At 32.8% G+C, this 26441-nt stretch overlaps 7 protein-coding genes across 8 annotated transcripts; 2 read left to right on the top strand and 5 right to left on the bottom strand.

Moving 5' to 3' along the window:
- Positions 1 to 3782: 3782 nt before the first annotated feature.
- On the bottom strand, positions 3783 to 6386 carry LOC125592801 (chromo domain-containing protein LHP1-like). Its single transcript, XM_048768216.1, has 7 exons — positions 6377 to 6386; positions 6002 to 6321; positions 5779 to 5804; positions 5599 to 5685; positions 4792 to 5517; positions 4661 to 4721; positions 3783 to 4576 (listed from the first exon to the last, which is right to left on the bottom strand). The coding sequence occupies exons 1-7, from the start codon at positions 6384 to 6386 to the stop codon at positions 4544 to 4546; spliced, it is 1263 nt and encodes a 420-aa protein (XP_048624173.1). The 3' UTR covers positions 3783 to 4543.
- Positions 6387 to 6637: 251 nt separating this feature from the next.
- On the bottom strand, positions 6638 to 9123 carry LOC106388612 (MTOR-associated protein MEAK7-like). The gene is made up of 7 exons (XM_013828727.3): positions 8940 to 9123; positions 8762 to 8864; positions 8577 to 8681; positions 8190 to 8505; positions 7404 to 7593; positions 7150 to 7336; positions 6638 to 7070 (listed from the first exon to the last, which is right to left on the bottom strand). The coding sequence occupies exons 1-7, from the start codon at positions 8990 to 8992 to the stop codon at positions 6759 to 6761; spliced, it is 1266 nt and encodes a 421-aa protein (XP_013684181.2). The 5' UTR covers positions 8993 to 9123; the 3' UTR covers positions 6638 to 6758.
- A 46-nt stretch (positions 9124 to 9169) lies between these two features.
- Positions 9170 to 10919, top strand: LOC106388613. Its single transcript, XM_022699351.2, has 4 exons — positions 9170 to 9278; positions 9450 to 9683; positions 9770 to 9933; positions 10626 to 10919. The coding sequence occupies exons 2-3, from the start codon at positions 9516 to 9518 to the stop codon at positions 9917 to 9919; spliced, it is 318 nt and encodes a 105-aa protein (XP_022555072.2). The 5' UTR covers positions 9170 to 9278; positions 9450 to 9515; the 3' UTR covers positions 9920 to 9933; positions 10626 to 10919.
- A 271-nt stretch (positions 10920 to 11190) lies between these two features.
- LOC106384113 (agamous-like MADS-box protein AGL80) lies at positions 11191 to 11766 on the bottom strand. The gene has a single exon (XM_013824128.1). It carries the CDS (start codon positions 11764 to 11766, stop codon positions 11191 to 11193), a length of 576 nt encoding a protein of 191 aa, XP_013679582.1.
- Positions 11767 to 15807: 4041 nt separating this feature from the next.
- Positions 15808 to 16113, bottom strand: LOC125592800. The gene has a single exon (XM_048768215.1). It carries the CDS (start codon positions 16111 to 16113, stop codon positions 15808 to 15810), a length of 306 nt encoding a protein of 101 aa, XP_048624172.1.
- An 897-nt stretch (positions 16114 to 17010) lies between these two features.
- LOC125592799 lies at positions 17011 to 20962 on the top strand. Its single transcript, XM_048768214.1, has 3 exons — positions 17011 to 17065; positions 18458 to 18600; positions 18891 to 20962. Exons 1-3 carry the CDS (start codon positions 17011 to 17013, stop codon positions 19038 to 19040), a joined length of 348 nt encoding a protein of 115 aa, XP_048624171.1. The 3' UTR covers positions 19041 to 20962.
- LOC125592332 (agamous-like MADS-box protein AGL80) lies at positions 19471 to 23237 on the bottom strand. Of its 2 annotated transcripts, none has more exons than XM_048767236.1 (2): positions 22490 to 22619; positions 19471 to 22198 (listed from the first exon to the last, which is right to left on the bottom strand). In XM_048767236.1, exon 2 carries the CDS (start codon positions 21664 to 21666, stop codon positions 21091 to 21093), a length of 576 nt encoding a protein of 191 aa, XP_048623193.1. In that variant the 5' UTR covers positions 21667 to 22198; positions 22490 to 22619; the 3' UTR covers positions 19471 to 21090. The 2 variants fall into 2 exon arrangements, with proteins under 2 accessions (XP_048623193.1, XP_048623194.1); XM_048767237.1 differs by having other exon boundaries at positions 21786 to 22198; positions 22490 to 23237.
- Positions 23238 to 26441: the final 3204 nt, after the last annotated feature.

The following is a 26441-nucleotide window of genomic DNA, read 5'->3' as shown; positions in this document are numbered from 1 at the left end:
TTTATTAATTCAAATGTTCTTAAAAAGTTTAAATCAAACACCAAAATATTTATATATGACAAAGCTTTTTATCAAAATATATATGCTTATTTTGAGTCAAATTTTTTAACACTCACATATAAAAAATATTTTAAGAATAGCTATGTACAAATGTTTTTTTTTTAAATTAATATTTAACTATAAAATGTTTTTATCTTAATTTTTAACTTTTATAATATAAATATATTATTTTCAGATAAAAAAAATTAATATATATATATATATATATATATATAAGAATTATATTTATTTTTTAAAATGTGATTTACAATAATAAATAAATGTACAACTGTTTTAAAAATATCTAGCGATATTTTATGTTTTAAAATAGAGGAATTCCATAAGATAGCCCTAAAAACGTTTTTGTCACAAATATAGCCTTTAAGAATCAAAATGGCCAAAATGTTTTATTAAGGGGTGTGTTTTTGGGTTTATGATTTATTATTTAAGGTTTAGGGTTTAGAGTTGAAGGGTGGAGTTTTGGGGTTATGAATTCAAATTTTAAAAACTAAAAAAATATTAAAATTTTCAAAATAAAAAAGTCTATTTTGGTCATTTTGTTTTTTGAAGTCTATTTTTGTGACAAAAACTTAAAAATGTCTATCTGAGAGAATTACCTTTTAAAATATTCATCTTTTTTTCTTTGCAAGTTTTTGTTTGTATGTTTCTTTACGACATGCAAATGTGTACTGCTTTGTATCAGTGAAACATATACATGATATTTTATGGTAACCGGTTGGTGGTAATACATACTAGCAAAATTTACAATTGTGAAAAATATGTTTTTAAACTAAACACTAATAAATTGAAATAATAAGTTATATATGCTATCGATGATTTTATATTAACAAAATTCAAAAATATAGGTATAGCTATAGAAAACAGCATATATATATATAGTAGATGTGCTGAAACAGAAATATATTTTGGAATAAAGCAGGGAACTACGGGAACATGCATTCCAAAATTATTTGATTTGAGTATAATCACAGTTGAAACCATGTATAGTATATATAGATATAGTAAAATTAATAAAATCTATATACATATAACTTACTTGTTATATAATAAGGTATTGATATCTGCTAATTAAGAAGGGGACCAAAGCTCTCGCTGTATTTTTCAAAATCCTAAGCAAAGCTGGCCTGGAAGAGGGAGGGGACCACACATTTTGCTCTTTTGTTATTTTGAATAGAGACAATATAAACATTCATCTGCTGCTCACTGCTCCACACACTAAAGTTTTGATGCAGCCGATTTCTTGGACTCAGACAAGTTAGACACCGATGAATATCAGTCTTCAAGTTTATATTTTAATTTTACGTGACTTTAGATTGCAACAAATTCCAAAGAGTTGTTGGGGACAGAGATCATAACTACTACACACGTTATACTAAAAAAATGAACGTTCTACTTAAATAACAAATGAAAAAGATCATACATTGTAATATATCATGAGAAATATATATATTTTTATCGCTTTACGATGGAACGATGGCCTAGTCTAACATTCATAAGAAAAAAACATTCAGTATCGAAATCGTAGAATCTAAGAGATGGGCCCACTAGTGGAATCTTCAAACACTTAATGGGCCGTTCTCAAAACATTCACATTTAATGGACCATTCGTAGAAACCTCACACTTAACGGGCCCTTAGCTTTTGCATTGGGCTTCATAACAACCAATTTTTTTTTTGCCCTTCCACTTCCCTTCCCGACATAAATACTGTCTGATCGACAAAATTAAAGATCAAACAATAATTTCAATGCTCTGTAAGCTTTAATGTCACTTTATGAACCTCTATGCTCTTTCTTGTTCAATGAAACAGTTTTATTATATGGTTTTATGTTAACTAGATATTTTACCGCGCTACGCGCGGTTTGTTTGTCTATAAACCTTAAACCTTAGATTTTTAAAAAATTACGTTTGTTTTTAATATTATATCATTTATTTGTTTCGATATATTTTTTTATTTGAAATATCATTAATTTATGTTAACATATTAAATGTCTCTATTAATCTTTTTGTAACCACGTTTAAATTTTTCTTAAAATTTAAAATACTCTACATTTAATAAAATAAAAAATTACTATCATCTTATGTATATTATATATTTTCTTATATATCGTCTGGTTGATTTTGAATTATTTTTTGACGTATAGGTAAATAACCTTTATTTCATATAAATATATAATTTTATAAATGTGTAATAATTTTGAATACTTAAATCTGTAAATTTTGATATCCAATAAAATGATTCAGCAATTCTCTAAGTTTTGAAGCCATAATTTATTTTCAATATTAAATTTTTTGGTATTTATTATTTTGTAAATAACTATTTGTTATAAAAATATAAAATATTAGTAGATTTTAATATGAACAATTCTGTATTTAAGTTACAACATAAAAAGATATTGAGAACCATTAAAATATTCATAGATGGTCACTTATTTAACTTATCTTAAAAATTATCTCTTAATGTTAAAAAAATCTTAGGTGTTGAGTTTCAGGATACTTGTTAATATTTGTTGACTTTACATGTGGTATGATGTTTTTGTATTTTAATTTTTTTGTTAACTATCATTTGAAGCTTTAAATAATTATTATGGAATTATTAAGTAAATACTTAAATACTTAATTAATAATATTATGGTGAGTATTAATTTTCATGCATTATTTTGATTAGTTTTATAATATGTTATATATAGTTAGTTGACGTGGTTTTTATCTGTTTATATATTTTAAGATTAATGTTTTGTACCAACATATTTTTTTTCTGCTTTTGATGTTCAATAATTTGGTGAAAATATCTATTTTTCATCTTAAACGTTATCAGTCATTTTTTCTATATGTTTAATATATTAAGTTTGTTAGTTATTGTTATCTTCAGTTTTTTTTCTTCTATTTAGACGTTTAATCTAGTCGTTTTTATATGTTCAGTTATATAGTCAATGTTTAGTTATTGTTTTTTTCACTTTAGTTCTTTGACTGTTGTTTGTTTAAATTGATATAATTTAATAATGTTGGGATTCTTATTTAGATTTTTTAATTTAAGATATATTTCATCTAAGATAAGAAAAATATTTAATTTTAGTGTATAGACATTAATTATTATTTTTTAAAATTTTACATTTATAGTAATTTTATTATATGATTTAGTGTATATAATATATATTGCATAGAATTTAAATGTGGTTTTAGATATAATATTACTAAATCTCATCAAAAATATATTAAGTGTTAAGAAAATATAAAGATAATTCCATTGTGAATATAAAACAAATAATATAATATTATGTTCTCACTTATGAAAAATATGTATACATATAAATTATGAATTTATACTTTTAATGGGACCATATATTCATAGTAGAGTTTTCTAAAAAAATATTATCTTATTATTTTATCAATTTGTGTAAACTTTTGAACCGGTTCTAATTGGGACCAGCAAAATTTATTAATTTATAGAGATTATTAATTTATCAAAAATTAATTTATAGAAATTTTACTGTATATTGATTTTAGTATGTATTATTTTGATATTGATTTTATTTTCTAAGACACCATCTTGTTCTGTTTGTTGAAATATTTACATGATCTCCAAAATTTTGTTTTCCATTTTTTCATGGAATTTATATTTTTAATAACTTAATTAAAATATTTTAAGTTAATTTTAAAGATTAGTTTAGATTTATTGAACCTGCATTTCAAATAGATACTCATTTATCAATAAAAGATGGAAGGGAGTAACTTAACATAGTTAGAATCTGGATTAGATTACCAAGAAGTTATACAGTCTCAAGCTATAAGCATTCCCTGATATAATGAAGGAATCATGGTAAGGATGAAAATGAATTGTGCAAGGAATCAGAAAACGCAGGAAAGAAAATCTATATTACGAACTGAAAAAACACCAAACCAAAAGAAAAAAAACAACACATACGTCCACCACCTTAAGAGTTACTTCTACTTCCAAAGTGAAAAGTTCTGATAATCAATAGGTGAGATTACCTTCAATCACCTGCAAATGCAGAGCTGGTCCTCTCTCATCCTGCACCGGGTCCCCAAACACTGCTCCAGTCCGGTCGAAAAAAGTGCACTTGCCTGGTGGCGTGAATGCTGAATAGCCTCTTGCTATCATCTGATTAAGACTCAACACGTTTCTGTTCAACCCAGGAACGAAAAGCACATTCTTAATCGTCTTCTTCTTCCCATCCTTCATCATAATCTTCACATCTCCTCTTCCTTCAACCCTGAGAAACTTTCCATCTGCCAATCCAACCTTAGCTTTATATGTTCTGTCCAAAGCGGTAAAGTACTTCTTATATGGAGTCATATGATTCGTAACACCAGTGGGGTATATCATCCACACATCCTCACTGTAAGTGCAATTACCTAATGCTTCATCCGCTAACATCAAGTACTCGACTTCAACTTCCTCCTCTTGATGACTCTCTCTTGCAGTCTCTCGCATAGTGCCCTCGTTCATCACATTGAAAGCACTTACCATGCCTTGATCCACTCGAACTCCCCATTCTAGGGTTGTAACATCAAAGCTTTTAGAATCTTCCAAGTAACTAAAACACAGAAGAAAAAAGCTATGAGAGTAAATTATCTTACCATAAGAGGGATGTGAGCCTTGAGGAATCTGTTGTCTACCATCACTTCCTCTCCATAAGATCTAATGAGTAGCACCCAGATAAGTAATAAAAAAGAGTTTGAATTTCAAATGTGAAGATTGACAGACAAACCTTAGAGCCAAAAAGGTCACCAACACGTCTTGTACATTGTTCGTCACAGATGAAGAAAACTTCACCGGTTTGAGGATCTTCGCAATATCCAGCTCCTCCATCTTGATTTTCTGAGAGAGATTGTTATTCTCCAACACACCAGGATACTCGTTCCCTATCCTCGCCACTCCCCCAAAAGAGTCTAACGTAGCCAGCTCTTGTGTCACATTCTGATCAGTAGCTGCTGTTGTTGTGTGGTTGTTGTTGTTGTTGTTACTTGTGGATGCGTCTTGTTTGAATCTTTTCACCGAACCAGACTTCCTTCTCTTAGCACCTATGAACTGACTGTTCTTAGGATACACCTTGAGGAGCCCATTTGGTCTTACGTTATCAATGCCTCGTCCTCCTTGGGAACACTCTGCAGTGCCGTTACTGTTAACGACTGGTCCCATCAGCTCGCTAAGCGTCGGATCATAATCTTTCTCCTCTGTTTCCATACCAACACTCCTCTTGCTGTTGGCTGCATAAGCAGTTTCCCCATCTCCCGAACCGCAGATGTCGTTGAGTGGACCACCAATGTTGGGAAGGCTGGAGTTGTTGAGAGATGTAAAAGAGTCTGATCTCTGAGAAGCATCGTGTGATGTAGTAGATGTTAAACGTTGCTGCTTCTTCTTCAACTGAGAATTAGAAGAACCTCCTTGTTTACATTTCCTTCCTGGTTTCCTTCCAGGCTTCCCTGGCTTCAAACTTTGAAAAAAAAAAGCAATTTTCATATAACTTTGAAACAAACCAATCGAGAGAAGAAAGATACATTAAGATGCATTTTACCTTCCTTCAAATGCATCTATAACATCAGCGATAGACTGGAGATTCTCTTTAGGCTCCCATGTGTTGGCAGTTTCTGGCCATCCACGCCTTTCACAACATCAGAGTTTATAAAACTTTATGTCAATGGAAAAAAGCATATGTTTTGATCAAGTAACTGAGTGTATGGTTTGAAGAACTCACCATTTAATTAGATACTGGACCCTTCCCTACAATCAAATCCAAAAACAAATAAGAACATACTAAACATTAAAGAAATCATTGAATCAGATTTTGCTTAATTATAAAAGAAATTTCTTTCTCTCATAGAATTCAATGTTCTGCTAAGTTAGTTAGGTTTCTTACAATGAATAAAGCAGAAAACTTGTGTAAGAAATGAACAATGTAATGGAAAAAAGGAGCTTACTTTGCGAACTCTCTTGCGACGAGTAGCATCAATTTCGAAAAACCCTTCATCAAGCTTTGACCTTTCCTGTTTCCCTCCTCCTCCTCCTTCTTCCTCTTCTCCTCCACCGTCTTCATCCTCTTCGTCTTCGTCGTCTTCTTCTTCCTCATCCTCCGTACATCTAGCATCACCCATCTCGCGGAGAATTGAATCTCCTCCTCCACCTCTGCCGTCGTCACTGCCAAAACCACCGTCTCCACTTCTTTTTCCGCTTCCTCCGGCTGTTTCCACCGCAGTCTCCGCCTCGCCAGCGTCGTTCACAATCCTCCTCGTTGTGATTCCTCTTCATGCACAAACCACACCACTTACCACCACGCTTCGAGTCAAGACTCATACCTTCTAACATCAGAACGGAAGCATCCTCCGCCACATCAATTAAATACAAACTGGTTTATAAAGAAGGTGGTTTAGAAAGAAGGAGAAAGAGAGCGAGGCGAAACGAATCGATTAAAACTGAGAGCAGATGAGGTTCTGTGAGTTTTGATGAAGAGGAAACAGAAAAGACAGAAGTCGATAGGGTTTCTTTGTTGATTCGGCCGCAGATGACAGGGCAGTAAAGACAAATTTGATTGGTTGATTTTCTGATCTGATGTGGCATAGCTAAAAAAGCTTCTTATTCTCCTTTTAGTATAGGATAGATTATGCAACATTCTTTATGGTACATGAAGTATATATTACGCGCACACGCATTGTATTAATGAACACTCTTTTGAATCTCTCACTCATTCGAGTTACTAGCCATGCCGACTAGTTTAAGCATGTTGCGATCTTCCTTAAACCTCTCAAGGACAGTACCTTTGATAGCGTTATGTTGCGTGTCTAGTTCGTTTGAGGCCTGAACTATCCCCCAGCATTCTATCACTTCTGGCTGTATCCTGCTCGTCTTGGAGAGACTCGGGCTACCAAACGTCGTGCAGGAGAACGTCTGGCCTTGATCGAAACTCGACGATATAAACAGACCAAAGTGGTTGATCTTTCCTCCGAATCCTATCCCGTTTGGGATGTTCTCTGACGTGAAGTTAGTAGCACACTGCACATGTTTTTAACATATGTTAGAGAACATACATAAACTGATAAAAGTCACATAGAAGAGTAGAGGTGTGACATACCCATTGAATGTTGGTGTTTGCTCCAGTTGGTCGGAAGATGGAGGCTTCAGGGTTAAGCTGGAAAAGAAAAGACTTCATGTCTCCGTAGAAATCGCTGTGCCTCTCCCAAGGCTGAGAGGCGTATCCTCCGTACACACAGCCTTCTCTGTCTTTGATGACTAACACCGACGCAGACATACCAGTGTTTCTGCAAAGATGAAATCTCATGAGCAAAAAGCAAGAGGGATGTAGTTGAAAAGAAAAAAAACACTCACGAGGTGTGTCCGAGGAATGTGTTGAAGCTTTGACCGTGCAAGGAGCTGTGATACAGGAGCTTCCACTCTTCAAGCTCGTGGTGAGGAAGAGCTCCTCCGATATGCCAAGCGTATTCTTTCTTTAGCAAAAGTATGTTCGAGTCCACAGTGTCCTCATAGAGCAGATGCGGGACTTGGTATCCAGGTCTCGCTACAAAGAAACGTCGCCGTTTAGTCAATAAGAAAAGTAGGCCTGGGAGTTCGGGATATCGTCGGTTCGGTTGATCCGGATTTTCGGTGTTATGCTCATAAGTTTCGTTTGGGTTTTTACTAATTATCGATCGGGTTCGGTTGGGATTGTAACAAATTTTTGAAATTGTCCAAAAATATATCTTTTAAACCTCAAAAATTGACAAATTGTTTTTCAAAATATAGAAATTATTCACAAATGTAATTAAAAATTAGTTAAACTATCTAAATTAACTAAAAAGTATTCAAAATAACAAATAAAACAAACTACAAAAATATTTTGAATACTCTAAAATATCTAAATCACCTTAACATATATAAAAACACTGACATATTTAACTAATTTCGGATATCTTCGGATCCTAGTTTGGATTTCGGTTCAGTTCGGGTTATAACCAAACTCCAAAGTACTAAAGCTCATAAGTCCCGTTCGGATATTTTTGTATAACAGTTTGGATCGGGTTTAGGTAGGTATTTCGGGTTGAGGTAAAAACGGCCAGGCCTAAAGAAAATTGCCTGCCTACACGAGAAAGAGAGAGAGAAAAAATGAAAAGGAACCTGGACTAGGTGGTGTAAGCAAGCTTCCGAGAAACTTTCTTACAGTAGGAACGTGCGAGCACCAGCTTCTAAAATCCTCAAAGGACATTCCTCTATCATCACCAGTGGATTTTGAGAAAGAAGCAGCGTTGAGAAGTGCATCCACCATCTCCTTGTAATCACTTGTTGAGCTCTCAGTGGTGGAGAACACACTCTTGAAGACCACCACAAGGACCAACTCTAAATCTGACCTCGTCAAGACGCCATTGGCGTTGACATCTAAGGTCTGGTAAATGAACTCAGCAATCTCATCATCAGTTCCTTTCTCGTAGGTTGCCTGAATAACAAAGCAAGTAGCAAAGAGTTAACAGTAACCCCTCTCGAAGAAACAGAGTCTTTTCAAGTTACCTTAGCGATAACGAGATCTTCATAAGTCAATTTACCATCTTTCCTGTGTTGAGTCACCATATCAAACATCCTCTCTCCTAACGAACCACTCAGACCAAAGTAGGCCTGTGAATCAAATTCAAACCCAAACACACACATCTTGTAAGAGAAGTGCTCATTCTAATGATTGACCGTGGAAAACAAACCTGGAAAAGGGGGTAGGAGACGTATGAGTCATTGCTCTGAGATTGGGAAGCAAGGGAGACGAAGAGTGATTTGAGATCTTCGAGCTTCTTCTGAGTAAATGCTCTGCAAAACACACACACTATTGAGATGATAAAGATTCCAACTTTCGATCGAGAAGATGTCTGTTTGTTAGAGTACCTGCAAGCCGAAGTGAATCGGTGATTTACGGTAGACGAATTCGAATTTCCCATATTCTCTATATCTTCCTTCTTCTCCGACAGGGTTACGCCTCTGTTCTGTTCTTGTATTATTTGTTTGATTGATCTCTGTTTTTTTTTTAATTTACAACTTCAGCCCTTGAAAATCGAAATATGTTTTAATTTAACCCCATTAGTTTCGATTAGTTACAAATAGATCCATCAGAGTATTAAAGTTTTTGACTTTTGTGACTTGTCAGATGTATTCGTTGAAAAACTCGGAGTAAGAAGACGAAGGAGGGAGGAGCAGATATAGATTCATGCTTTTGGGTTTTGACCGGTGAGTTTAATCAGTTAACTCTGTTTTAAGCATTAATTGCAATCTTGTCTTCTCACTCTCTATTGAATCTACAGTTCTGTGTTGACTTTGTTGTGTCTGTTTTGACTTTATTGTTCCTAAGTTATTAGTTTAAATCTTTCTAAAGTTGAGAGATCTTTGTATATGTGACAGGCTAAAGCCAAGATAGTACTAATAAGAGATCAAACAAAGGAAGGACCATTGTTTATCTGCAAGAAGATGACGAGATCGTGGGTGCTTTTGTTTGTTCTCATGTTCCTCGTGTTGACTTCTCAGTTAGAATGGAAGGAGCAACTTGAGAGTGAAATTGAGGCTAGTCGTTCCTTGATTCAATCAGATAAAGAGCTACATCATATACCACACGGCAAAGAATCTTTGCAAGAAAAGGTTTTTGTCCACTCTTAATTTCAGATATGCTTCATCATAGTATTGATCTAATTAATGATGATATGACTATTTCTATTTTGTGGCAGAAAATTCTCTCACAAGAAAATAAGATTCAGAAGCTTAATGACATGGTCCAAGATCTAAGGAGGCAATTGGTGCAATGCAGGAATGAAAATCAGGTTGAGTTGACGGAGCTAGTAACTGAGATTGATCAGCTTCCACTAAGTGGTGTCTAGTCCATTTTTCACAGGTACATTGTTTTCCTCCTAGCATGTGTTCCACATGCGGTTTGTTTCTTTCCTATTCAAAAACATATGTGAAACTATGCTTGAAGAATTACCTATTTGATTTAGGCTTTAGATATGTGGATGGCTACAATCAACTGCCAACTAATCTGATGCACTTATGAGATATTGATCTTTTTGGATATATATGATTAAGACAGAATATGGCGGCATGCTTTCTAAATTACTCTCTGGGCCAGTCTTATTAAAATAAAAAATTATATGAATTTCATTGATATTTGATCAGACACATGCATTATCTTTTTTCTCCAGTCCTTAGCTTGCTGTCTGGACCTTTTAGCTTAGAGATTTCAATAGATTTGGACACTGGAGAATTTTTTTTATTTATGTTTTTACTTAGCACTCAGAACATTGTTAGGAAGTAGTTGAGAACTTTTGCATATATAGGCGAGAGATAGAATAAAAGGTAAGTACGATTTGCTAGAATATGAAATGTTTTGCCCAAGTATATCCACGTAAAAGTTCAGTGGACATATAAGCCTGCATGAACACATTATGTAGTTTGAATATCTCTCAGTAGATATTGGTAAGTAGTTGCAATATCCTTTTGAATACTTGTTTAGAATCATATCTGTTTTTGACTCTGTACTGAATCCTAAGTACTGTATTCTGAATCACATTTTTGGTGTGTGTGCAGATAGAAGCTTTTTTTCAAGCACTTCACAACCTTCAAATGTTAATCTAGATTCTTTAATCAACCTAATACCCCAAAAGCCTTGTTTATACTGCACTTGGAAGTTCTGTGTACTTTGAAGGAGAAATCAAAGAAGAGTGGAATAGGCTAAGAATACATGTATAGGCTAAGAATGCTATTGGAATCTTTGGGGTGTAACTCTACTCCCTCTCTATCTCTATCTCTCTCCTCTTTGGTTTTCTTTTGTCATGAAAATTAATGTACTTTCCCATATATAAGCTTATTGTTCTCAAACAATTTGCTTTACGTTGAACCCTAGAAAAACATATAGTGTTAAATACGGGATGAGCTCTTTAATGATTGCAAATGGAAAACATTGCATTAATTTAGGTTAACATATGCAAACAAAGACACAAGTTTAAGACACAACACGAAACAAAAACAAAAAAACAAGAAACATGACCAAAGCAACAAAAACTAGAAATATGAAACGAGAATGCAAAGACACAACAACAACAACTTTATTCCAAGACACATTAATTTTATTATTCGACGGCTAGCTGCTTCATTAGGCATTGTCCGCACCATCAGACTCGCTGCTCTCTCCTTCATAGGTCTTCATCTCCCCATCGTCATCCTCAAGAAATGGCTCATTGCCACTCGTATTCGGATGTTGCTTACGTAACTCTCTATCATAATACGCAATTTTCTTACTTGCATATGACTTTAACTTCTCAATCTCGGTTTGAGAAAGATCAGCAATCATTCTACTACCATTTTTGATTTGGAGCATGAGATTATCCATCTTCAACTCCTCGACAGCCTTCCGAGAAAGCTCTAGTTTCTTCTCGATCTCCTTGGTAATGGTCTTGATGAATGATGACTCTTCATCATCCGCGTTCATGTTCCTCTCGGTTTCCGGTAATGCGTTATAGCAGTCGATGAGAGATTGAGCCTCCTCCAGAGATGGCCACGCCACCAGCTTACCATTATTACGGTTGTAAAAGACCAAACATGCACTCATATCACAAACGATGGTTAGTTCTTCAGCCATTTGAATCAATTCTTTCATCCTCCGCTGGCAAACAGTTGCTCTTCTCTTTCGTTCCTCGACCCAAGCCAACTTCACTTTTGGTCTTCCCATGGCTGTCGCTTTTAGTTCTATCTTTTATTTGTGATGTTGAAATATAGTCATGCACTTGTAATCTTATATATAGAGAGAGTCGAGAGGAAGAGTCAAGAACACAAAATGGACAACGTTGGGAATGTATTCAATTACCATTAATTTTCAACATATTTCATATAGTAGTATGGTAAATAATAATTTGACTGTACTATTTTGGTAATTGTTCAATTACCATTAATTTTGAATATATCTCAAATTACTAGTCTAGGAATAAAAAGTTTGACTAGACTATATATTTTGTTGTGGTAGTATTCTCTATATATTAATTGAGAAACATTACAACATTTTTTGTAGTCACGTGTCATCATTAGAGTAATTCTTAAAATTTTTAGAGAAATATGTTGGTCCACCAAAATATATAATAAGCTTTTTATTAAACTAACCAAAAAATTATTATTTATGTTTTTCATTATTTTCTAAAATAAAAATTACGGAATTGTTTAATGTGACTAAAGTATATATGACAATTAATGATTTTGAATAATAAAATTTGATAAAAGTTAGTGTATCTTCTATCATATTTGTTTAATTTTAAATATTAAAATAAATTAAACAAATATACTAACCATATAATAAAAAATTAGATTTTTATGTATATGTTATATCTTGAATTTTTTTAAAAGGACGATAAATTACTAAAACTGTTAAAAGTATGACATTCAAATTTTGCAATCCATGGTTTAAAAATATTTTTATAACAAGATACAAATGATTACAAAATTATATAAGCAGAAAGTCTCATTTAATAAGTATTAATATTAAAAGATATATATTATTTTAAATTAAACTATATACCATATAAAAATACATAAATATTTTAATTTTGAAATTTACTTTCAAAATTTTTTTTGATAAAAGCTTTGAACAAATATTGACAACTTAATTTTCTTAAAAAATATTATAAATTACGAAACTATTAATCTCACAAAGAAAATTTTGTTATTAATAATTTAACGCTTTTGCTATAATAGATACAAATAAAAAAAAATCATATGAGTAGAAATATCATTTAATAGATATTAATATTAAAAATAAAATATATATATGTTGATATCATTTAAATTTAATTATATACAATATCAAATAGAAAAAAAAAATTGTTTGGATTAATAAATTTATTTATATGTTCACACCAATTTAATTATATATGTAATAGTTACTGATTTTTTTAATCTTTCAATATATATTTATTATTTTATGATATGAAAAAACATATAATATATAAAATAATTTATGTATATAATGTTCATCCCGCGCAAGACGCGGATCTTAATCTAACCTAGTATTAAATTAAATATATTGGTTGTTCTAATTATTACGTATAATGTTGATTTATTATCGTATTTTAATATAGGTTTACTATTTTCGTAACACACACGTTTAGTCAGAGACAAGAAAATCCATAGCAAGCTAAGAAAGATCCCGCGTTCGTGGGAAATCAAGAATGACAATAAATAATCTTACATGTGAATTTAAAGTTTAAGCATCATAAAAGAAACGATGAAGAAAACTTCTCCATATCAAAAAACTTTATGAAAATTAATGTACCTACTGTTCGACGTGCATGCCAATGATAATCCAGTTAAATACGACAATTTAGCTAAGTATAGCTTGTTGTTCTCAAACAAGCAACTTGAGAGTGAAATTGAAGCTAGTCGTTCCTTGATTCAATCAGATAAAGAGCAACATCATATACTGCACGGCAAAGAGTCTGTGCAAGAAAAGGTTTGTCTTTATCCGTTTCACTTCTCTTTAGCTGCTTTGATTCTCAAGAAACTTACATTAACCATAGTTATCTGAAAACCACCCACTCTTAGCTTCACATATGCCTTCATAGTATGATCTAATAATGATATGACTATCTCTTTTTATGGCAGAAAATTCTCTCACAAGAAAATAAGATTCAGAGGCTTAATGACCAGGTCCAAGATCTAAGGAGGCAATTGGTTCAATGCAGGAATGAAAATCATGTTGAGTTGATGGAGCTAGTAACTGAGCTTGATCAGCTGCCACTAAGTGGTGTCTAGTTCCATTTTACAGGTACATTGTTAGCACACTTTCCACATGTGGTTTATTTCTTTCCTATTAAAAACATATGTTAAATCATGCTTCGAGACTGAGACATCAGGGGCTGCTAGCTGGACTGGGATGGACTATCAAAAATTCAAGAGAAACTCAGAGATTTTGAAGCTCCACTGACTTTGTTATGTCACCACTTATGGCGAAGGTTTAGCGATGAGGGAATCGATTAAGAAGAGTAAGGAACTGGGGATCCGACAACTAATATGCGAATCAAACTCCTCACAGCTGATCAAAGCACTCAATTCATCTACTAAGCCTTTGGAGATTTATGGGATAATCTCAGATATATTAGAATAGATGCTAACTCTTTTGATTTTATTTCTTTCTGTTGGATTCCTTGAGAGAGGAATGTTGATGCTGATTTCTTAGCTAAGGCGGCCTTACGCCATGTAACAACTGATTTAATCAGTTAAACGTTTATTTTTAATCAGTGAAGTTGCGTTCCAAAAAAAAATCATGCTTCAAGAATTACCTATTTGATGGCTAGAATCAATTGCCAACTAATTTGATGCACTATGAGATATTGATCTTAATGGATATGATTAAGACAGAATATGGCAGCATGGTTTCTAGATTACTATCTGGTCCAGGGTTATCAAAATGAATTTTCCATATGAATATCATTGCTATTTGATCAGACCTCGACCTTTTACCTTAGAGATTTCAATAGATTTGGACATTGGAGAATTTGGTTTTTCCCCCAGGAACACTGTTAATAGGTAGTTGAGAACTTGTACATAGTCTGGCTAGAGATATTATAAAGGGAAGAACGAATTTGTTAGAAGATGAAACGTTTCTCCTAAGTATATCCATGTCGAAGTTCAGTGGACATTTTACATATAAACCTTCATGAACACATTATGTAGTGTCTCTCTCTGAATATCTCTCAGTAGATATAGGTAAGTAGTAGCAATATCCTTCTGAAACTTGTTTAGAAGCGTATATGTTTTTTGACTGGGGGACCCCCATAGCTTTCTCTGCATAAAGCTAGTTTTATAGTTGATTGGCAATTTTTTTTACTCTATTGAATCCTAAGTATACTGTATTCTGAATCACATTTTTTTTGTTTGTGCAGATAGAAGCTTTCTCTCACACACTTCACAGGCTTCAAATGTTAATCAAGATTCTTTAATCAACTTAATACCCCAAAAGCCTTGTCTATAAACACTGCACTTGAAATTTCTGTGTACTTTGAAGGAGAAATCACAGAAGAGTGGTCCTTATAGTAGTACTCTACATCAACTATGCATAGCTAAGAATGCTATTGGAATCTTTGGGGTGAAATTCTACTCTCTCTATCCCTCTCCTCTTTGGCTTTCTTTTATCATTACACTGAAAGCGTTGGACTAATGGGTAATTTGGACATTTATGGGAAGACCAGAGTCTGCAAAAAGTAGCACACACACACACACACACTCTAAAACAAATCTCTTGAAATTGTAGATACTGAGTAATTTGTAGTCTTAATTTAAATGCTAAAAAGAAAAAAAAAATTGCTACGTAGCAAGCAGCGAAAGATCCAGCGTTTGAGGGAAAATCAAGAAAGACAATAATAAATCTTACGTGTGAATTTAAGGTTTAAACATCATAAAAGAAACGATGAGAAAAACTTTTCCATATCAAACTATTCATGAAAATTAATGTACCTATATATAGCTTATTGTTCTCAAACAATTTGCTTTATGTTGAACCCTAGAAAAACATAGTGTTGAATACGGGAAAACATTGCATTAATTTAGGTTAACATATGCAAACAAAGACACAAGTTTAAGACACAACAAGAAAAAAAAAAAAAAAAACAAGAAACATGACCAAAACAACAAAAACTAGAAAAATGAAACGAGAACACAAAGACACAACAACAACAACTTTATTCCAAGACACATTAATTTTATTATTCGACGGCTAGCTGCTTCATTAGGCATCGTCCGCACCACCAGACTTGCTGCTCTCTCCTTCACAGGTCTTCATCTCATCCTCTTTATCAGATGGATCCTTGATCCACTTATCCATCAAATAGACACTTCCCCCCTGTATCATTGGGAATCCAGGTGCCATTGGGATCTCACCACAAAGAGTTCGGCACTTCTTAATTGCATATGACTTTAACTTCTCAGTCTCGGTTTGAGAAAGGTCATCAAGCATTCTACCATTTTGGATCTGGAGCATGAGATGATCCATCTCCAACTCCTCGACAGCCAACTTCAGTTTTGGTGTTTCCATGGCTGTCGCTTTTAGTTCTATCTTTTATTTGTGATGTTGAAATATAGTCATGCACTTGTAATCTTATATATACAGATATTTGAGAGGAAGAGTCAAGAACACAAAATGGACAACGTTAGGAATGTATTCAATTACCATTAATTTTCAACATATTTCATATTGTAGTATGGTAAATAATAATTTGACTGTAATATTTTGGTAATTGTTCAATTACCATTAATTTTGAATATATCTCAAATTAGTAGTCTAGGAATAAAAAGGTTGACTAGACTATATATTTTGTTGTGGTAGTATATTAAATATATTTGTTGTTCTAATTATTAAGTCTAATGTTTTTTACATACAAAGTCATAAATCTATTTTTTTAATTTATAATATAAATTTTAAACTTAGACTCCAAATATATTCTAAAACTCAAACCATATACTTAATTATAAATCTTAACCCTAAACACTAAACCACATACTTCATATTAACCTACATCATAAATCCTAATTTACAAATTTCAAAAATTTAAATATAGGTTTTGAAATTTAGACTTTGAGTATATATTCCAAACCATATACAATAACTCTAAATCTTATACACCAAATCATAAAATCCAAACATCAAATTTAACCTTTTCAAATTTAAACACCAAAACCTAAACATAGATACTAATCAAAAAATTTCAAATTGTATTCTCAAATTTTACTCTAAACCCCAAACCTAAGACTCCAAATAAACTTTAATAACAAAATAACAAAATATAAAAGATACTAAATTTATAAAACAAATTTATAAACTAGATTTATATAAATTTTTTTTTAAACAGAGTATAATTAAGAAAAAAATAAAGAGGAAATAGAATGTGTTTAAAAAATAATAAGAGGAAACAGATCTGACCAATAGGAAAGAATGGCGAGGATAGCTAAGATATCAATCTCTACCGTTGATAGGTTTCAATCCAACGGTATATAATTATTAATTTTTTTTTTTTCTCTTTCTCTGACGACCTCTGCAATTCTTTTTCACATATCTCAAACTAAATTATCAATTTTCTCAGAATCCTCTCATGTCTCGTCTCTTCATCTCTCATATCTGGTCATCTGCAATCTTCTTTTCTCTGGTGAGCTCCTCACATCTTCTTCTAAGAAACCCCTCTGTCTCTCCAACCACCGTTGATAAGCTTCACCACCACGCTCCTTTTGGAACCATTACGTCGTCACAAAAACACATCAATGCCTCTGCTCACATATCCATCGTTACCCTCTCTCCTCTTCGGAGACACATAAACAAGAAACAAAACGTCGTCACCTATCTCCATCTCCACCTTGTTTCAATTAGAATATCGTCTAGTCTCTCTCTCTCTATCTCTCTCTCTCTCTCTCTCTTTTGATTCTGGTTTTGTCACCGTTTTTGGTATAGAAAGCTGATGGAAAGGATTTCCCATGAAAGTTTGAATCTTTTTTATGTTTGTGTTTTGAAATCTGGGTTCCAGGGATAAACAGAAGATGAAGAACATCAGGACACGGAGAGAAGAGAGAAGAGGCGAAGTCGGAGCTCTGTAGTGATGGAGATAGCGGCTATGACTGTGATGGGAACTTGTCTCCAAATATAAATATTAATAAAATATAAAAATTTAATGTATTTTAAAAATACGGATCCGGATCCGGATATCCGGACCTAAAAATTAAGATATCCGGATCCGGATCCGGTTTGCACGGATCCAAGATTTTACTATCCGGATTCGGATCCGGGCACCCCGGATATCCTATTTTCAGAGCGGATCCGGAGCGGATCTCGGATCGAATCCGGATCTCGGATAATAAGTCCCCGGCCTACTTATATATATAGATATTTGAGAGGAAGAGTCAAGAACACAAAATGGACAACGTTAGGAATGTATTCAATTACCATTAATTTTCAACATATTTCATATTGTAGTATGGTAAATAATAATTTGACTGTAATATTTTGGTAATTGTTCAATTACCATTAATTTTGAATATATCTCAAATTAGTAGTCTAGGAATAAAAAGGTTGACTAGACTATATATTTTGTTGTGGTAGTATATTAAATATATTTGTTGTTCTAATTATTAAGTCTAATGTTTATTTATTATCGTATTTTATTATAGGTTTACTATTTTCATAACACCCACGTTTAGTCAGAGACAAGAAAATCCGTAGCAAGCTACGAAAGATCCAGCATTCGAGGGAAATCAAGAATGACAATAAATAAATGTACGTGTGAATTTAAAGTTTAAGCATCATAAAATAAACGATGAAGAAAACTTCTCCACATCAACTTTATGAAAATTAATGTACCTATAGTTTGACGTGCATGCCAATGATAATCCAGTTAAATATGACGATTTATCTAAGTATAGCTTGTTGTTTCCAAACGAGCAACTTGAGACTGAAATTGAAGCTAGTCGTTCCTTGATTCAGTCAGATAAAGAGCAACATCATATACCACACGGCAAAGAGTCTGTGCAAGAAAAGGTTTGTCTTTATCCGTTTACTTTTTTTTTTTGAATGAATGTTAAATTTATTTATCACAAAAACTTATTTTACAATCAATGCATCGTTTGTGTGGAAAAGAAATAGAAACTAGTAAACTATTACAAACTCGCAAACCTATTTTAAATTTATCCGATTCACTTCTCTTTAGTTGCTTTGATTCTTAAGAAACTTACATTAACCATAGTTATCTGAAAACCACCCGCTCTTAATTTCACATATGCCTTCATAGTATGATCTAATAATGATATGACTATCTCTATTAATGGCAGAAAATTCTCTCACAAGAAAATAAGATTCAGAGGTTTAATGAGCACGTCCAAGATCTAAGGAGGCAGTTGGTTCAATGCAGGAATGAAAATCAGGTTGAGTTGACGGAGCTAGTAACTGAGCTTGATCAGCTGCCACTAAGTTGTGACTAGTCCATTTTTACAGGTACATTGTTTTTGCCTAGCACATGTTCCACATGTGGTTTATTTCTTTCCAGTTAAAAACATATGTTAAATTATTATGCTTCAAGACTGAGACATCAGGGGCTGCTGGACTGGGATGGACTAACAAAACTTCAAGAGAAACTCAGAGATTTTCAAGCTCCACTAACTTTGTTATGTCACCATTTATGGCAGAAGGTTTAGCGATGAGGGAAGCGATTAGGAAGAGTAAGGAACTGGGGATCCGGCGACTAAGATGCGAATCAGACTCCTCACAGCTGATCAAAGCACTCAATTCATATCTACTGAGCCTTTGGAGATTTGTGGGATAATCTCAGATATTAGAATAGATGCTAGCTCTTTTGATGCTATTTCTTTCTGTTGGATTCCTCGTGAGAGGAATGTTGATGCTGATTTCTCAGCTAAGGAGGCCTTACGCCATGTAAAGATTGATTTAATCAGTTAGACGTTTGTTTTTAATCAATGAAGTTGCTTCCCAAAAAAAAAAATCATGCTTCAAGAATTACCTATTTGATGGCTAGAATCAATTGCCAACTAATTTGATGCACTGTGAGATATTGATCTTATTGGATATGATTGACAGAATATGGCAGCATGGTTTCTAAATTAATATCTGGTCCAGGGTTATCAAAATGAATTTTCCATATGAATATCATACCTATTGATCAGAGCCACATGCATACTTTTTTCTTGAGTGCTTGCTTGCTGTCTCGACCTTTTACCTTAGAGATTTCAATAGATTTGGACATTGGAGAATTTGGTTTTCCCCCCGGGAACACTGTTAGAGGTAGTTGAAAACTTGTACATAGTCTGGCTAGAGATATTATAAAGGGAAGAACGAATTTGCTAGAAGATGAAACGTTTTTCCTAAGTATATCCATGTCGAAGTTCAGTGGACACTTTACATATAAACCTTCATGAACACATTAAGTAGTGTCTGTCTCTGAATATCTCTCAGTAGATATAGGTAAGTAGTTGCAATATCCTTCTGAAACTTGTTTAGAAGCGTAATTTTTTTTTACTGGGGAACCCCCATAGCTTTCTCTGCATAAAGGTTTTACAGTAGAAGGGCATTTTTTTCACCCTACTGAATCCTCATGAGTACTGTATTCTGAATCACATTTTTGGTGTGTGCAGATTGAAGCTTTCTCTCACACACTTCACAGGCTTCAAATGTTAATCAAGATTCTTTAATCAACCTAATACCCCAAAAGCCTTGTTTATAAACACTGCGCACTTGAAAGTTCTGTGTACTTTGAAGGAGCAATCAAAGAAGAGTGGTCCTTATAGATGTCCTTATAGATGTACTACATCAAGTATGTATAGCTAAGAATGCTATTGGAATCTTGGGGTGTAATTCTACTCTCTCTCTTCTCTTTGGTTTCATTTATCATTACACTGAAAGCGTTGGACTAATGAGTGAAGTCAATAACGTGGACAGGACACACACTGAAACAAATCTCTTGAAATTGTAGTTACTAAGTAATTTGTATTCTTCATGTATATGCTAAAAAAAGTTTTACTACGTAGCAAGCAACGAAAGATCCAGCGGTCGGGGAAAATCAAGAAAGACAACAATGAATCTTACGTGTGAATTTAAGGTTTAAGCATCATAAAAGAAACGTTGGAGAAACTTTTTCCATATCAAATTATTCATGAAAATTAATGTACCTATAGTTTGACATGCATGCCAATGATAATCTCAGTTAAATACGATGCTTTATCAAAATATAGCTTATTCTTAAAGAATTTGCTTTATGTTGAACCATAGAAAGCATATAGTGTTACATACGAGATGAGCTCTTCAATGATTGAAAGGGAAAACATTGCATTAATTTAGGTTAACATATGCAAACAAAGACACAAGTTTAAGACACAACAAGAAACAAAAACAAAAAAAAACAAGAAACATGACCAAAGCAACAAAAACTAGAAATATGAAACGAGAATGCAAAGACACAACAATAAAAACTTTATTCCAAGACACATTAATTTTATTATTCGACGGCTAGCGGCTTCATTAGGGATTGTCCGCACCATCAGACTCGCTGCTCTCTCCTTCATAGGTCTTCATCTCCCCATCGTCATCCTCAAGAAATGGCTCATTGCCACTCGTATTCGGATGTTGCTTACGTAACTCTCTATCATAATACGCAATTTTCTTACTTGCATATGACTTTAACTTCTCAATCTCGGTTTGAGAAAGATCAGCAATCATTCTACTACCATTTTTGATTTGGAGCATGAGATTATCCATCTTCAACTCCTCGACAGCCTTCCGAGAAAGCTCTAGTTTCTTCTCGATCTCCTTGGTAATGGTCTTGATGAATGATGACTCTTCATCATCCGCGTTCATGTTCCTCTCGGTTTCCGGTAATGCGTTATAGCAGTCAATGAGAGATTGAGCCTCCTCCAGAGATGGCCACCCCACCAGCTTACCATTATTACGGTTGTAAAAGACCAAACATGCACTCGTATCACAAACGATGGTTAGTTCTTCAGCCATTTGAATCAATTCTTTCATCCTCCGCTGGCAAACAGTTGCTCTTCTCTTTCGTTCCTCGACCCAAGCCAACTTCACTTTTGGTATTCCCATGGCTGTCGCTTTTAGTTCTATCTTTTATTTGTGATGTTGAAATATAGTCATGCACTTGTAATCTTATTTTTTTTTTTTGTTCAAACCAACTTTCATAAACTAAGCTTAGACTCCATCAAAAGAGTAATCGTTCAACAAGTAATATAACAGAGCTAGACTAGCTAAAGAAACTGCTGCATCACATGCAAAGCAGGTAACATAAACATAGATATAAGCAAACATAACACACAAGCAACTTAAGAGTGAATCCCTAGTGCTAATCGGTGAGATGACGCCACGGGAATCAGAAGCCACACTCGGTGAGCTGCTACCCGAACATGCTGCCGCAACAAATGCATAGAAAGCAGCAAGAAGCTTGGCTACAAAAGTGATCATGCACCTTTTGATGAGCCTTGGAATTGTGAGGAGATCCTCAACCATAAAAGGGTGTGGAGTTGCAAGAACCACCACGGACAGACAAACAAGTCTGAAAGTAAAGAGCCAAGGTTGGCTTTTTTGAATCCATCTCCTATCTTTCTGAGTAGTAGTATACCTGAAACGTCAGAGAACACTACCAACATACAAAAATATTGTATTGAGGGAAAATAGAGATTCTGAACAACAACCTCATACTGTGGTAAAAGAACCTCATACTGAGGTAAGGTAAGGCAAACCAAGTGCCTAAACTCTTCATACTGAGTTAAACAATGACTAACATGAAGCTTAAAATCCTCATACTGAGGTAATTGTTGTGACTGGTTCCTTAAACTGAGGGCAAGCAATCCGAATCTAAGGTAGGTTCCATCCCAATTAGAATCATTTAAACGGATCGCAAAAACCATACCTTTCGAAAATAAGCTCAAGAACATGGAGAAAAAACGATGTTTTCCCCAGACAAAATCATAGATCCAAGATCTGCAACCGGCAGAAGGGAGAAGCAGATGCCTAACAAGCTTCACTCTAAGAGGTACGAGCAACAACCAGACTGAGCAAGCTGTTATCGTACCATTAAACAGATGAGACCTTGCAGCTGTTAGTGTGAAACAGAGACAGGGGAGAGACGACAGATCTGATTCACCGAACATGTCGGGAGGGTCAGGAGGATCAGGAGGGTCGGGGGCAGGGATCCCACCAAGCAGGTCTAGAGGAAGAACAGATGGCGGCGGTTCAGGAGGTGGAGGAAGGAGCAACAATGACTCTGAGACTGGAGAAGTCACCATTAACCCCATGGAAGAAAGAAAGGGGAGGGAAAAAGAAGAGTTTCTCACCGGAAGGCGAGAGGCCAGACCGGCGGCGGCAAATGAAGGTTCAAAACCCTAATCGCCTTGGAGTCTCATGGAGAGAGAAACTTAACTCTAGGGAGCAAAATCATTCATATCCCGCACTTGTAATCTTATATATAGAGAGAGTCGAGAGGAAGAGTCAAGAACACAAAATGGACAACGTTGGGAATGTATTCAATTACCATTAATTTTCAACATATTTCATATAGTAGTACGGTAAATAATAATTTGACTGTACTATTTTGGTAATTGTTCAATTACCATTAATTTTGAATATATCTCAAATTAGTAGTCTAGGAATAAAAAGTTTGACTAGACTATATATTTTGTTTTGGTAGTATTCCATATATCTATCTTATTAAAGTAGAAGTACCCATAAGTTTTGTTTGACAACTTTGATAGTAGTAAAAAAAACTAATACTGTTTGGAAACATGGATAGCTTAATAAGATAAATTTATTATTTCATGCTTAAAACTTTTAGTTTACACTAAATGGACTTTTAATTCTCTTATATCTTTGACTCATTTTTGTGTTGGTCCACCAATGATAATCAAATAATGTTCTTTGACATACGTACAAAACGTTTTATTCCGTATCAAACCAAATCATAAAAACCAAAACTGAAATATTTCTTAACAGTAATATTTTTTTAACAGTATCATTCTATGGACCCCCTGTTACACAATACAGTGAAAAAATACATAGTTTAAACATATAAACAAAAGTAGTCAAACTAGAACCGTTAACTTTTCGTTTTTTAAAGTTTGTATATACTGTAAAATATTCACTCGCGCAATTGCGCAGGTCAAGATATAGTATTAATTGAGAAGCATTACAACATTTTTTCTAGTCACGTGTCATCATTAGAATAATTCTTAAAAATTTTAGAGAAATATGTTGGTCCATCTAAATATATAATAAGCTTTTTATTAAAACTAACCAAAAATTTATTATGAATGTTTTCCATTATTTTCTAAAATAAAAATTACGGAATTGCTTAATGTGACTAAAGTATATATGACAATTAATGATTTTGAATAATAAAGATTTAATAAAAGTTAGTGTATCTTCTATAATATTTGTTTAATTTGAAATATTAAAATAAATTAAACAAATATATTAACCATATAATAAAGATTTAGATTTTTTTTGTATATGTTATATTTTGAATTTTTTTAAAAGGACGATAAATTACTAAAACTGTTAAAAGTATGACATTCAAATTTTGCGATCCATGGTTTAAAAATATTTTTATAACAAGATACAAATGATTACAAAATTATATAAGCAGAAAGTCTCATTTAATAAGTATTAATATTAAAAGATATATATTATTTTAAATTAAACTATATACCATATAAAAATACATAAATATTTTAATTTTAAAATTTACTTTCAAAATTTTTTTTGATGAAAGTTTTGAACAGATATTGACAACTTAATTTTTTTTAAAAATTAAAAATTACTAAACTATTAATCTCAGCAAGAAAATTTTTTTATTAATAATTTAATGTTTTTCCTATAACAGATACAAATGATAAAAAAAAATTATATGAGTAGAAATATCATTTAATAGATATTAATATTAAAAATAAACTATATATATGTTGATATCATTTAAATTTAGTTATATACAATATCAAATAGAAAAAAAAAATTTTTGGATTAATAAATTTATTTATATGTTCACACTAATTTAATTATATATGTCATCGTTACTATTTTTTTTAATTTTTTAATATATATTTATTATTTTATGATATGAAAAAACATATAATATATAAAATAATTTATGTATATAATGTTCATACCGCGCAAGGCGCGGATCTTAACCTAGTATTAAATTAAATATATTGGTTGTTCTAATTATTAAGTATAATGTTAATTTATTATCGTATTTTAATATAGGTTTACTATTTTCGTAACATGCACGTTTAGTCAGAGACAAGAAAATCCATAGCAAGCAAAGAAAGATCCAGCGTTCGTGGGAAATCAAGAATGACATAAATAATCTTACATGTGAATTTAAAGTTTAAGCATCATAAAAGAAACGATGAAAAAAACTTCTCCATATCAAAAAACTTTATGAAAATTATATGTACCTACAGTTCGACGTGCATGCCAATGATAATCCAGTTTTTTTTTTTTTTGGCATCAATGATAATCCAGTTAAATACGACGATTTATCTAAGTATAGCTTGTTGTTCTCAAACAAGCAACTTGAGAGTGAAATTGAAGCTAGTCGTTCCTTGATTCAATCAGATAAAGAGCAACATCAAATACCGCACGGCAAAGAGTCTGTGCAAGAAAAGGTTTGTCTTTATCCGTTTCACTTCTCTTTAGCTGCTTTGATTCTCAAGAAACTTACATTAACCATAGTTATCTGAAAACCACCCACTCTTAGCTTCACATATGCCTTCATAGTATGATCTAATAATGATATGACTATCTCTATTTATGGCAGAAAATTCTCTCACAAGAAAATAAGATTCAGAGGCTTAATGACCAGGTCCAAGATCTAAGGAGGCAGTTGGTTCAATGCAGGAATGAAAATCATGTTGAGTTGATGGAGCTAGTAACTGAGCTTGATCACAAACGATGGTTAGTTCTTCAGCCATTTGAATCAATTCTTTCATCCTCCGCTGGCAAACAGTTGCTCTTCTCTTTCATTCCTCGACCCAAGCCAACTTCACTTTTGGTATTCCCATGGCTGTCGCTTTTAGTTCTATCTTTTATTTGTGATGTTGAAATATAGTCATGCACTTGTAATCTTATATATAGAGAGAGTCGAGAGGAAGAGTCAAGAACACAAAATGGACAACGTTGGGAATGTATTCAATTACCATTAATTTTCAGCATATTTCATATAGGAGTATGGTAAATAATAATTTGACTGTACTATTTTGGTAATTGTTCAATTACCATTAATTTTGAATATATCTCAAATTAGTAGTCTAGGAATAAAAAGGTTGACTAGACTATATATTTTGTTGTGGTAGTATTCTCTATATATTAATTGAGAAGCATTACAACATTTTTTGTAGTCACGTGTCATCATTAGAGTAATTCTTAAAATTTTTAGAGAAATATGTTGGTCCACCAAAATATATAATAAGCATTTTATTAAACTAACCAAAAAATTATTATTTATGTTTTTCATTATTTTCTAAAATAAAAATTACGGAATTGTTTAATGTGACTAAAGTATATATGACAATTAATGAGTTTGAATAATAAAATTTGATAAAAGTTAGTGTATCTTCTATCATATATGTTTAATTTGAAATATTAAAATAAATTAAACAAATATACTAACCATATAATAAAAATTTAGATTTTTATGTATATGTTATATCTTTAATTTTTTTAAAAGGACGATAAATTACTAAAACTGTTAAAAGTATGACATTCAAATTTTGCAATCCATGGTTTAAAAATATTTTTATAACAAGATACAAATGATTACAAAATTATATAAGCAGAAAGTCTCATTTAATAAGTATTAATATTAA

Source organism: Brassica napus, chromosome C9 (assembly GCF_020379485.1).
Source record: "Brassica napus cultivar Da-Ae chromosome C9, Da-Ae, whole genome shotgun sequence".
In the NCBI taxonomy this organism is placed as follows: domain Eukaryota; kingdom Viridiplantae; phylum Streptophyta; class Magnoliopsida; order Brassicales; family Brassicaceae; genus Brassica; species Brassica napus.
This window is presented reverse-complemented; position numbering and strand designations above follow the sequence as displayed.